The sequence below is a fragment of the Heliangelus exortis genome, chromosome 21, assembly GCF_036169615.1.
Source record: "Heliangelus exortis chromosome 21, bHelExo1.hap1, whole genome shotgun sequence".
NCBI classification, from domain to species: domain Eukaryota; kingdom Metazoa; phylum Chordata; class Aves; order Apodiformes; family Trochilidae; genus Heliangelus; species Heliangelus exortis.
Window position 1 is genome coordinate 9,236,978 of NC_092442.1, and position 11,189 is coordinate 9,248,166.

The following is an 11,189-nucleotide window of genomic DNA, read 5'->3' on the forward strand; positions in this document are numbered from 1 at the left end:
TGCTCATGGTGTGCTCTGGCCATTCCTCATCTGGCACTAGTTCCTACTGACAGGTACACACAGCCTTGTCTCTGCAGGAGACTTTTTTTTGGCCTTCCCACTCCCTGGGGGTGAAATTGATGCCTCACACCACTGTCACCCTCATCACCTTCCTGAGGCCACTGGGACCTTCAGTGGGGAGGCACCAGGCTCAGGAAGGCTCCAGCACCCCTGAGCTTTTTTTATAATGATGTTCAGAGAGATGTGATGTGAAAATTGGTGTTTTCTTGTAGAATTTCTTTTGCAGCAGCTTGTCCAAACTCAGTGCTGGGTGCCATCTTTTTTTTTAGAGAAGATGCTTGAACTAGGAGTTAGAAGAAAAAAAAAAAAATCAAAATAGTGGAGAAATTCTGAGCAGAAAAAAAAAAAAAAAGAAGAAAAGAGCAGGGATGTGAGTAGCAGTGGTGAAAACCTCTGAGCTGGCAGCCACTGTTGTGTGGAAATGGATGGCTGAGGAGGGACCAAACTTATCTCAGGTCTGTAAAAGGAGGTTTGGGAGAGAACTGCTGAGTTTGTGTGGCCTTGAGAAGGGCCCAGTCTGGGGAGCTGCTCCCTGCAAATACAACCTGGCTGACCTGCAAGTTTGTTTTGTGGATTGGTTTTTTTTCCTTGCTTTTTTTTCTCCCAAGAACATTTATAACATCTGCAAGTCTATAAATAACCTTGAAAATGGTACCCTGAGTATTTTTCTATTCTGAACGTGTTTTCAGGGGACAATTCCTGCTGCCTCTTAACCCCCTCTGTGAGATGTGGCCCAGGAAGGGGTTTGGTGGGGGTTGTTTGGCACCTGGTGGCACCTCCAGCCCCTTTTCTGGGATGAGCTGGGACTGGCAGCACGGCCTTGAGGTATTCAAAACCCCAAACTGTGTAACTGATCAGTAGGTTTCTATTTGTGAGCTGTAAAATAAAGAATAAAAAGAGAGGCACACTGTGGTTCTTCTGTTGTGCAAGCTGCAGGGTTGTTTTTTATTTGTGTGTGTGTTGCAAAATCCTTTTTCCTGTTTGCAGCTAAAACTTTTCCTGTGTGAGGGGTTCAGACAGAAACCTGTGGGTTTGGATCTTCATGAGAAAAAAAACCTGGTTTTGTTCCCCAGCCCCCTGGCAGCTTGTCCAAGTGCAGAGGCACTGCCCTGAGCTCAGGGTTGCTGTTAAAATACAAGTTTTTTTTGGAATAAATAATGAATAGCTGAGCTGGCTGCCACTGCTGGGTTTGAGGCATATTTTGGGTACCTTGTGAACAGGTAGAGAGCATTAAAGTGAATTAAATTGTTTTTTTTTTTTCCCTATCCTTGTGCTTTTCTTGTATAGAGTGAGTATCATCAGCTGTGTTATCAGGGTTGCTGAAGTACAGAAATTTTACCTGGCAGCTGATGTGATCTCAGGGGCCTTATCTCAGGTCTCATTTTTTCAGGGGGCAGGAACCACGAGCAGTTGGGCTCTGGGCAGGAGCAGGACAAACAGGATTTCACTCCATCTCTGAGCAGCAATTCCGTTCTATTTTTGAAGCCTGATGGAACTTCTCGATGCTCCAGCCCCAAAGTCTATAAAAAAAGAACTGAAACACTTCAGCTACTCTATGCAAAACCCTCTCAAAATAACATTCTGGTGGTTTGTTCCCCCAGAGCCCACACAGGAGGGATAAATCCCTGGAAATCTGAACCCTCTTGGTGTGAATATCCCGGTTCCCTGCTTTGCCCCTTCCCTCTCCAGCTCTGCAATTAGCAGGGGGCTATAAACCCCCCCTAATTACCAGAGCAGCATGGGAGGAACTTCCAGGGGGTCAGGGCCCCTCTTTGGAGATGCCCATTGCAATTCCAGAGCCCGGGATGTTTCCAGGCTGGAATCTTGGGCATTTCCAGGCTGGAATCTTGGGCATTTCCAGCGATCCGGTGCTGTTGGGACACTTTGCATCCTCCGGGGGTGTTAGAGCTGAGCACCCCGGGGGGGTCACCCTGTGCCTGGGGTAACTGCGGCTCAAGCATGCTTTAATTAATTTATTTTATTTATTAATTCATTAATTTTAATTTATTTTAATATTTTAAATGGGCTTTAAAAGCCCCGCGCTCTGCGGGATGCCCGATCCCCCGGAGTCCGGGGACGGGGAGGGGGAAGTCTGTGTGTTTAACCCTTTCCCCGCCTCGGAGCTGCACCAACCCGGGGCAGGAAGCCCCATTCCTGCCAATGGAATGACCAAGGGGGGGGAGCTGAGACCCGAAGCGGTTCCGTTCCCCCCCCCCCCGGCACCGGCACCGGCACCGGCACCAGCACCGGGACCGAGAGCAGCGCCCGGCGCTGCCTCCGCCCGCCCGCCAGGCGGCGCTGCGAGGCGGGGCGCGGCTCCCTCTGTCCCCTTCCTGCGTCTCGGTGGTGCCGCCACACGGCGGTGGCTGCCGAGGCCTGCCCGCCGATCCCCGCTGTCTCCGGAGCTCAGCTCCGTGTTCCCCTCACGCTGGGGCCTCTCCCCACCCCAACCGGCGGCCCAGAGCCGTCCCGCGGGCAGCCGCCGGTGTTTTCTGCCGCCTCAGAGCGGCCCGGATGGAGCGGGTGCTGAGGGCCGGGGTCCGGTGTGCCTGGGGGGTCTCCCCCGGGCTGTGGTGGGGTGAGGGGCTGAGGTACCGCTCCGCCTCCCGCGCTCCGGCAGCTGCGGGGGAGGATGAGGAGAAGCCGGGCCCGGAGAGGGGGGCTGGTGGGCAGCTCCCCTCAGCAGCCCCCCGGGGGGGTCCTCGGGCCCTGACCCGCTCCCCCCCGAGCTCCCCGGGCCCGCGGAGCCGCCCAGCCCTCTGGCACAAAGGGTACGAGAGGAACCCCAGGCCGGCTGCGAGGGAATCGTGGAGCTGGCGAGAGGGAGACTGCTCCAGGGTGAGGAAGAGGCTGGAGCAGAAGCCTCTGGTTGTCGGCAGTACGAAAGGCTCCGAGATCTTGTTTGGGATCGCGCCGTGCTCCCTGGCCCTCTCCCAGTCGAGGAGGGACCTGTTCAGGTTGTTCCTCAAGCAGAGCAGAGGCTCCCAGCCCCTGGTTAGGAGTGAGTTTGTCCTTCAGGCCACGGCCAGAGGGGTCCCGGTGCTGGAGGTCAGCAGGAGAGAGCTGGATGCTCTTTGCAGGGGTCAGGTCCACCAGGGGGTTTGTTTGGAAGCCTCCCCTCTCCGTTTCAAGAGTTTGGAGGAAGCTGAAAAGCCTGAGCTGAAGAATCCCAGCAGAGAGCTGGTTTGGCTGGTGCTGGAGCAGATCCAGGACCCCATGAACCTGGGGGCTCTGCTGCGTTCTGCCTATTTCCTGGGGGTGGACAGAGTGGTGACAAGCCAGAGGAACAGGTATGGCCTTGGTTAGCTGCTCCTGCAGCTTTTCTCTTCCTTTTCCTGCTGGCTCCCAAGGCTGCTTCCAGCCTGTGTTGCTTGACAGCTTCTTTAGAGGCCTTTCTAGCACTGAGCTGAGCTTTCTAGCTTTAAGCTGAATTCTGTCTTCTGCTTTGTGCTGGGCTCTGCAGCCTCCTGCAGGACGTGGTGTTCCAGCCTAGCAAAGAACTTCCCTGGGGATTTTTTGTTTTAACCCATTTTGTGGTTCAGCTGTGAGCTCTGAGGTAAATTCTGAGCCCACCTCCTCTCCATAGGAGAACACATCCATATAGAGAGCAAGGTCTGAATGGACTGAATTGTGTTGCAGAAGCAAGGAAAATAAATACAGAAACAAAAACTCTCCTGGATTGCTGTTTTTGCTCTCATGTATAGCACTTTTCCTTTCTTTTTCCCCTGCAGTTGCCCCTTGACTCCAACAGTGAGCAAAGCCAGCTCTGGAACTATGGAAGTCTTTGATGTCTACAGCACAGATGACCTCCAGAGCTTTTTGAAGGTAGAATGAGCCATGGTTCGTTTGTTTTTTGAGTTTTTTTTTTTTCGTTTCTTTTCAAGAAACCTCAGATATTGCCTGTGTTGATCAGAGAGGAGGCCCTGGAGGAGAGCTCTGCCCTGAGCTCTGCATTCCTGCTTCCTGCCGGGTGTCTGTGCTGTTGCACCGCCTCTCAGGGGCACTCACTGTCCCGATCCATCGGGTCGGGGAACAGCTCCGTGTTTGGAAGCTCCTTTTTTTCCTGGGAGACAGCAGGATAACACAGTGTCCATGCCCGGGCTGCCAGCTGGGTACGACAGGATCTGTCTCTCCCTTTCTCTCCATGGGGACCAGAGATAGTTGTTGGTTTTTTTATATGGATAGTTTGGGTTTTTTTCTATCCATAAAATAAATTGATATTTCATTGAAACAGCAGGAGGAGTCACTTGGTTACTATTTGAATTATTAACATTTTAGCCATTGTTTAATAGGACCCAGGTTAGACTCTGGCCTAACCCTTGGCATTGCATTTTTTTGCCCTTGGCAGGGTAAATTTGACATAATATTGTGAAAAAAGTGCCAGCTTGGCAGGAAATGAAGCTGGCAAGAAGCACCTGCTCTTACAGTTTTAAAATGGATTTCCAAGAGAAATAATAAAGGCTCTTTTCATGCATGTGCAGGAGGGAAGGGTGGTTCTGTTGCTGTGCACAGCACTGTGTGGAGTGCCCTGCCTTTTGTAGCAGCTGAGTTTTGGCATCTTGAGCTTGAAAACATCCACTTGTGTTTGCAAGTGGTACTGTGGGCTTCTGGTGGCTGAGTCTGCACTTGGGAACTTCCACTGTGGATTAGTTTTATGCTAATTTGTCCATCTCTACTCTTTTCTTGGCAAAAACCTTCCTAGAACTGTTGTATGGGAAAAAAACCCAATAAAACTCAAAGTGCTTTTTCAGTTTTCAGTTGTTTGTTGGGGAATAAACACCAGGAGGAGTTTATTTTATTTTTTTGTGTGTGTGAAATGAAGAGTTGTGTGCTGGTACTGGGAGGACTGGTGGTAAAAATTCAAGGGATGCCAAAAAAAACCTTTGAGAAGTCAAGTCAACTGAAACCATGGAAAGCAAGGAAAGTGTGTGTGAGGGGGTGAGTTACATTCTTTCAAAGCCTGGTTTTTTAACCATTTGTGTCCTTTTTCTTTCTAGGCTAAAACTGCAGAAGGCTGGGAAGTGGTGGGCACGGTCAGCAGGCCTGAGGAGGTGGAAAATGTTCCTGTCATCAGTTGCTTGGAATTTCAGTGGGAGAAACCCCTTATTGTAGTCATAGGTACTGCAAGTGAGAGCTGTGGGCTGGAGGTGCAGGTGGGAGGGAAGGAGCAGGGTGGTGTTTCACTCCCAAACCACTTGCAAATCTCTTGGGCTGGAAAAGCCCAGCTGGGAGAGAAGCTCTGGGATGATCTGGCTGAGAATGAAATGGGGACCCAGGAGAAACAAAGAATCCTCCCTATAGCTGCAGGAACCCAAGCAGTGTGTGTGGCTGAACAGGGAATTTAGCAGCTGCAGAGGCTCTAGATGGCAGATTTCAGTGTCAGGACAGGTTGTGTGTTTCACAGTGTGTTGTGAGGAGATTTTGATCCTGTCCTAGAGCCCTCAGCCTGATTTTCCAGGAGCTGATTGTTTCCTCTTGCTGCCCTGAGGCTGTCATGGTGAGCTGTGCCTTGTCTTTGCTCTGTCACGTTTCCTCTTGAAAAAAACAGGGCTGTATCTCCATGCCCGGGTCTGGAAGCTCATCAGAAGCTGTTGCTGGGGATGTTCTGAACACAAAACTTGGGCTTGGTGGCAGAGATCCCATTCAGTGCCTGCATTTGTGTGCCCAGGAGAAGGCAGGAGCTGGTGTAGCCTCCTCCCTGCCAGCCCTGGGCACTGCTTGAGCAATGGGTGCAGAGGAGTCTTCTGGCTGTTGGTTGTGGGCAGAGTTTGGGGCTGTGCAGCCTCCCAGGAGGTGAAGAGAAAAAAAAGGGAGTGAGGGTGTTGTGGTGAGTTTGAGCTTTTACACTTGGAAATAGCATCAGGCTGGCCAGGAGCCATGGAGGGGCTGTAATCCTGCCCTGTGCTGCTGTTTTCTTGGCTCAGCAGACATTCCTTTTAATTAAAATGTTTATTGAACTCCTGGAAATACTGACAAGACAATGCCACCAGTCTGGCATCTCTGCAAGATGTGTGGAGCTGGATTGTGAAGAGAGAGAGGAGGGGAGGCTGGCAGCCCTGCTGATGGACCACAGAGAAATGCATCCCAGAAACCATGACAATGGGGAATGGAAGGGGGGAGAAAGTGACAGTGGTGTCATTACCTTGAATTATGAGAGATTTCTCCAGGAAAAAAAAAAAGAAAAAGAAAAAAAAAAGTCCAAGTATCTTTTTGTCAAGGGATATTGGAGGCTGATTGGTAGATGCATGAGGAGAGCTCCCAGACCTTGCAGCAGTAATGATTTCAACTCTCTGCTGAGCACTAACTCTTCACTGAAAAGAAAATTGAACATTACAGTTGTCTGGTGCTGGGGTTGTTGGGAGAAACATCCTAGATCTGAATATGTAGCCCAGCTGCAGGGAGCAGCAGAGATAATTCAGCATGGGAGGAGTGAGCTCCCTCCTAGCACTGCAGGGGCTGCAGCCTGGTGAGCTGAGTGCTCTGCAGAGCTGAATTCCCCCTCCTGGCATCCTCACTGCCTTGGACTGGCCCAGCTTCACGTTGCTCTGGAGTCACTGCAGGGGCAGCAGGCTGGGAGCTTTGTGTGAGCAGGAGCAGGGCAGGAGCAGTCAGAGCCCTCAGCCAAAGTTCCAGATTAATTTATTTGTTCTTACACTCTCAGGCTTTAGCTCGGGGCTGGGTGGTTTTTCTGTGGTGCTCAGTTTGGATATTTCTCCAAGCTGCCAGCACAGGTGTTTCTGCACTGGCAAGTGGGGTTGTTGAGGGGCAGGAAACCTGTTGAATCATTTCAGCCAAGCTCTGGTCTCTGCAGCCTGTCAGGGAGAGCCAAAGCTGAGAGGGGGAAGTCAAAGATGTGAAGGAGGAAGTGTCTTTTCCCCACTGGTATAAACCAGGAGTTCATCTGATGAGGTCAATACTCCCTCCCTTGTGTCACACTCTCTGCAAGTCTTTTTGCCCTGAATTTATGGTTCCTAATTATTTTAAGCAGCCAGAGCCATAAAAAGCTTTGTAAAAGCTGGAAGCAAATTGCTGCCTTTATTAGGAACCATAAGACCCTTATCAGAGAGGAGAGGATTGCTCCAGGAGTTGTCACACCTCTGGCAGTAGCTGCTGTCCCAGTTGGAGAGTCCCATGAGAGTGTGGTTTGAGAAGCATGGCTGTAAGTTGTAGAACTTTTCTGTGTTCAATCAGTAAAAAGTAGGATAAGCTTTTTTTTTTTTGCTTTTTTTTTTTCTTGAAGCATCCCTAGAGAGCCACAGTCTGGTGATGGAGAGGAGGGGGTTCTGTTTTCTTTAGCCAGTGTGGCTTATTTCAGGTGGGAAGGTGATGCATTACCCAAAGCATTGCACAAAATGCATCTTGCCTGTTAGGTCAGGCCACCAAAGAGGAGGAGAGGGCTAACACAGCTTTCCTAGTGCAGCTGGAGCAGTGTCACACAGGTCAGAACAGAGGGACAGGACCTGCTGGGGCATAAACAACAGCAAGAATTTTGTGGCAACTCAAGCAAGCAGCAGCTTTACGGAGTCTCCAGTGGTAGAGGAGGTGCCTACAGCTGAGCAGGGCCTTGGTGACAGCACTGATCCCCCAGGCAAAGGGGCAGAAGCCCCTGGGCAGCAGCTCTGTCCCTGGTGCCACCCCAGGGTGAGTCTGGGGCTGAGCTAAGGTTGAGGGGGAATGTTTGGCTTCCAGCAGGCTGAGCCTGCTTTGTCAGGGGGTGAGCACATCTTTGAGATGAGCTGGGTGTTCTTGCAGCTGTGTAGCTGTCTGTGTAGCTCTAAATAATGAATGTGGAACAATTCTTTGGGGAGCCAGGCAGGCTGGGAGGTCTCTGGGCTTCTGCATTTTCACTTGTCTGCCCACAGGATTGTTTAAAGCCTCTCCTTTTCCATTTCCCATCGTGACAGTGTGAGTCAAACAACTACTAATGACCTGGGATAGATTTCAACTCTGTTTCACCAGTGTATCAGCCCAAACATATCAGGGCTGTTGGATGGTTTAACAACTAATCAATTGAAGCCTCTGGTTAAACTCTCTGCATTCACAAGCTGCACCCAGCTGGTGGTGCCCTGTGCTGGGAAGGCTGAGCCCAGCACTGTCAGTAGGGATGTGGGATTTGCTGGGGGAGATCCAGCCCCTCACCTCCTCCCTGCCTTGTTCCTGCACGTGGGCTGCCTGCTCCTGAGGTATTCCTCAAAAAAAACCCCTCAGTGGGCCGGGAAGGGAAGGGAAGGGAAGGGAAGGGAAGGGAAGGGAAGGGAAGGCAGGGCAGGTGCTGCTGGTTCTTGGCTCTCGTTTCCTCAGAGGCCGGGCGAGTGTAATCGTGAGAGAGCAGTAGGAAAACTGTACTGTGGAGGGGAAAAAGGGATGTGGCTACAAGCTGAGCTGAACAGTGTGTGTCTCCTGCAGGCAGTGAAGGGGAGGGACTGTCCCTGGAGACACAGCTCCTGTGCCACAGGATGTTGGCCATACCCCCCGGCCGGGCGCTGCACCCCGGGATCGAGTCGCTGAACGTCTCTGTTGCCACTGGTAAAAAGGGTTCTGAGCACAAAGGCCTTGCAGCCCAAATGTCTGTGTTTAAAAAAAAAAAACTAATAAAAATCAAACATTCAGGCCCACTGAATGATTTGTTTATTTTACTTTCTTTCCAGGTATTCTCCTGCACTCCATCTGCAGCCAAAAGCAGCACCACGGTGGTTGAATCCTTTTCTTGTTGTGGCTCTGCTCTCTCCATGTGGATCCAGAGTTGCTCTCTCCAGGGTCCTCCACTTGCAAGTTGCAGGGAGAGCCCCACTTGACCTGAGCTGCATCTTGGCTGGTACACAACACCACCAGAACCCTGGCTTGACTCTGAAGTCAGGCACATCCTAGGTAACACCTCCCGCCAGCTCTTCAGAGGGAGACAAAGCTTGGACAGCCAAACCCTTCTGGTTTTGCAGTAGAACACCCAGTGATGGCTGCAAACTTTGTGCTTGTTGCACAGAGGGGACTTTATACATTGCTTGAACTGTGGAGACAATTTAGGCTATAGGGGAGAAACAGTTCTGAGGTGAAAGAGCAGCCATGCTCCGTGCCCACCCTGTGCCCACCACCCCCTTAGCAGCCAAGAGGGTGCTGGTGGGAGCCAGGTATGACTTGGGACTGCTCAGCAGCAATTTCTTCACAGTGAGGTGGTTTCTCTCTCCCATATTGCTGTAGTGGGAGAAAAAGCAGCCTGGTGAAATAAAGGCTTGGTAAAGGTTGGCTGTAGACTGGAATCAATCCTTTCTGTGTCATTTGTAAATCCAGAGGGGGCTTAGTGGAACTTCCTTCAAGTGGGGAAGGGAATGAGGTGGTTTTTTCTCTTCTTCCAAGTTTCCTTTCTGTGTTGGGCCACTGCTGTCCCTGCTGATGGGTGTGGAGGGGGTGAGGATGGCTTCATTGGCAACTATCCCAGTTGAAAACCAGGCTGGTGAAGTTATTGAGAACCAAATGAATGTTATCACTTAGCACCTTAATTATTTTATTTAGCTACTGTGGCCCCTTGCATAGGATTCCTCATTAACACTTAATTTACAGTGCCCTTTAGGGATAATGTCAAACAATTCAGCTTAGTCTTTCCCTTCTTCCCCTTCCAAATGAAAAAGTAAATCACTCTGAGTGACTAATTAGGACTTTCCTTTGAGCTAAATGAAGTCTGTAAACCAGTCAGTGAATGTGGAGGGCTTTCACATGAGTCCCTGGGAGGGCCTGTGGGTGCTGCAGGGCTGGGGGCACTCCAGGTGCCCAAGATGCAGCTCCTCCAAGATGCTGAGGACTCAGTCCTGTGGCTGTGATGGTGGCACAGATCCTTAGCTGGGATCCTTAGCTTTGTGGATCCTTTTTTTTGTGGAAAAGGACAAAACCCAAACCCCTCTGAAACGTGGGACTCCTGCCTGATCACTGGTCACTGAATAGCAGTGAACTGGTGCATTGCTGGGGCAACAGCTCTTGTGTTTTGTGTGCTGAATGTGTCCTTTTTTTTTTTTTTTTTTTTTTTTAATGCTGCTGAAATAAAAAGGCTGGGGGTCAGGGAGCTGCTGTGGGTGCCCCAGCAGAGGGGGCCCGTGGCTCAGATTTGCTCATTTTTCAGTGGAAGGATTCAGTGCCTGGGGCTAACAGAATCCTTCCTTTCAAGCAGCAGGATCAAACCAATTCTTGACCTGTAGCTAAGTGTATGTATTTTTTTACATTTCATAGGAACTGGAGTTTCTCCTTCTATTTATTTGAGCAGTACTTTAGGAGTGGAGGCACCTCACTGGCTTTGCTTGTGCTCCAGAAAGCCAGGTATCATCAGACAGTGCTTAGCCAAGCCAGCTCCCCCCTCTGTAAGGAAGAGGCAGGTGAGTAACCTTGGAGTAGATATTTTACTTCCTTACTATTACCAAAAGCTTTGGAACAACCTTGTTGCCCATGGCAGCTCTGCTGAGGGGGGGAGTGAGGTGGCTGGAAGTTCCCACAGTCACTTCCCTGTCACTCCAGCAGCCATCCCAGCTCCTCTGCTCATTTCTCTGCTGGAATACACAAAGCACCTTGGTTTGTCACTGGAGTATCAGACCAGGCTTACTGGGAGTTGGAGGAGGCTTGAACTGGAGGAGGCAGGAATTGTGTGCACAGCTAGAGGCTGCTGCTCAGACTTTTTTAGCTTGGAGCTGTGATGCAGGGAAGTGTGGGTGCAGGAAACCCTTCTCTGCTGGTTGCCTCCATGGTAACTTCTGGCCTTACTTTGCTTCACTGGGATACCTTCCACCATCACCTGGACAGCTTTGGGATGTTTCTCCTTCAGCCCCAGCTCCATCCTGCTCTGGGCTGAGAGCCCCGAGGTGCTCTGCACCCTCACACCTTGGAGGTGGAGCCTTGTGCTGTCTGATTTGCCACGATCTAATAAATGCAGTCCATTAATTGGATCATTGCCTGCTTCTGCAGTTAATTTTCTGGGTATTTTTAAATGTTAAGATGTAGTTTTTATAGTCTTTCATTATTTTTTAGCCTTAAGCTTTGACTGTAATCATCCCTGTAATGTAACTGTAAGAAAGTCCTGGGTTTCTATCATAAAGGCAGACATTAATTGTCATTTTTTGTGTACATCAGCAAGATCAAAACATGCTTCCTGA

At 50.4% G+C, this 11,189-nt stretch overlaps 1 protein-coding gene across 1 annotated transcript; it reads left to right on the plus strand.

Annotated features, from left to right (window-relative positions):
- The first annotated feature begins 2,422 nt into the window (after window positions 1-2,422).
- Window positions 2,423-9,314, plus strand: MRM1 (mitochondrial rRNA methyltransferase 1). Its single transcript, XM_071765022.1, has 5 exons — window positions 2,423-3,350; window positions 3,792-3,885; window positions 5,058-5,178; window positions 8,467-8,586; window positions 8,709-9,314. Exons 1-5 carry the CDS (start codon window positions 2,575-2,577, stop codon window positions 8,756-8,758), a joined length of 1,161 nt encoding a protein of 386 aa, XP_071621123.1. The 5' UTR covers window positions 2,423-2,574; the 3' UTR covers window positions 8,759-9,314.
- The last annotated feature ends 1,875 nt before the right edge of the window (window positions 9,315-11,189 follow it).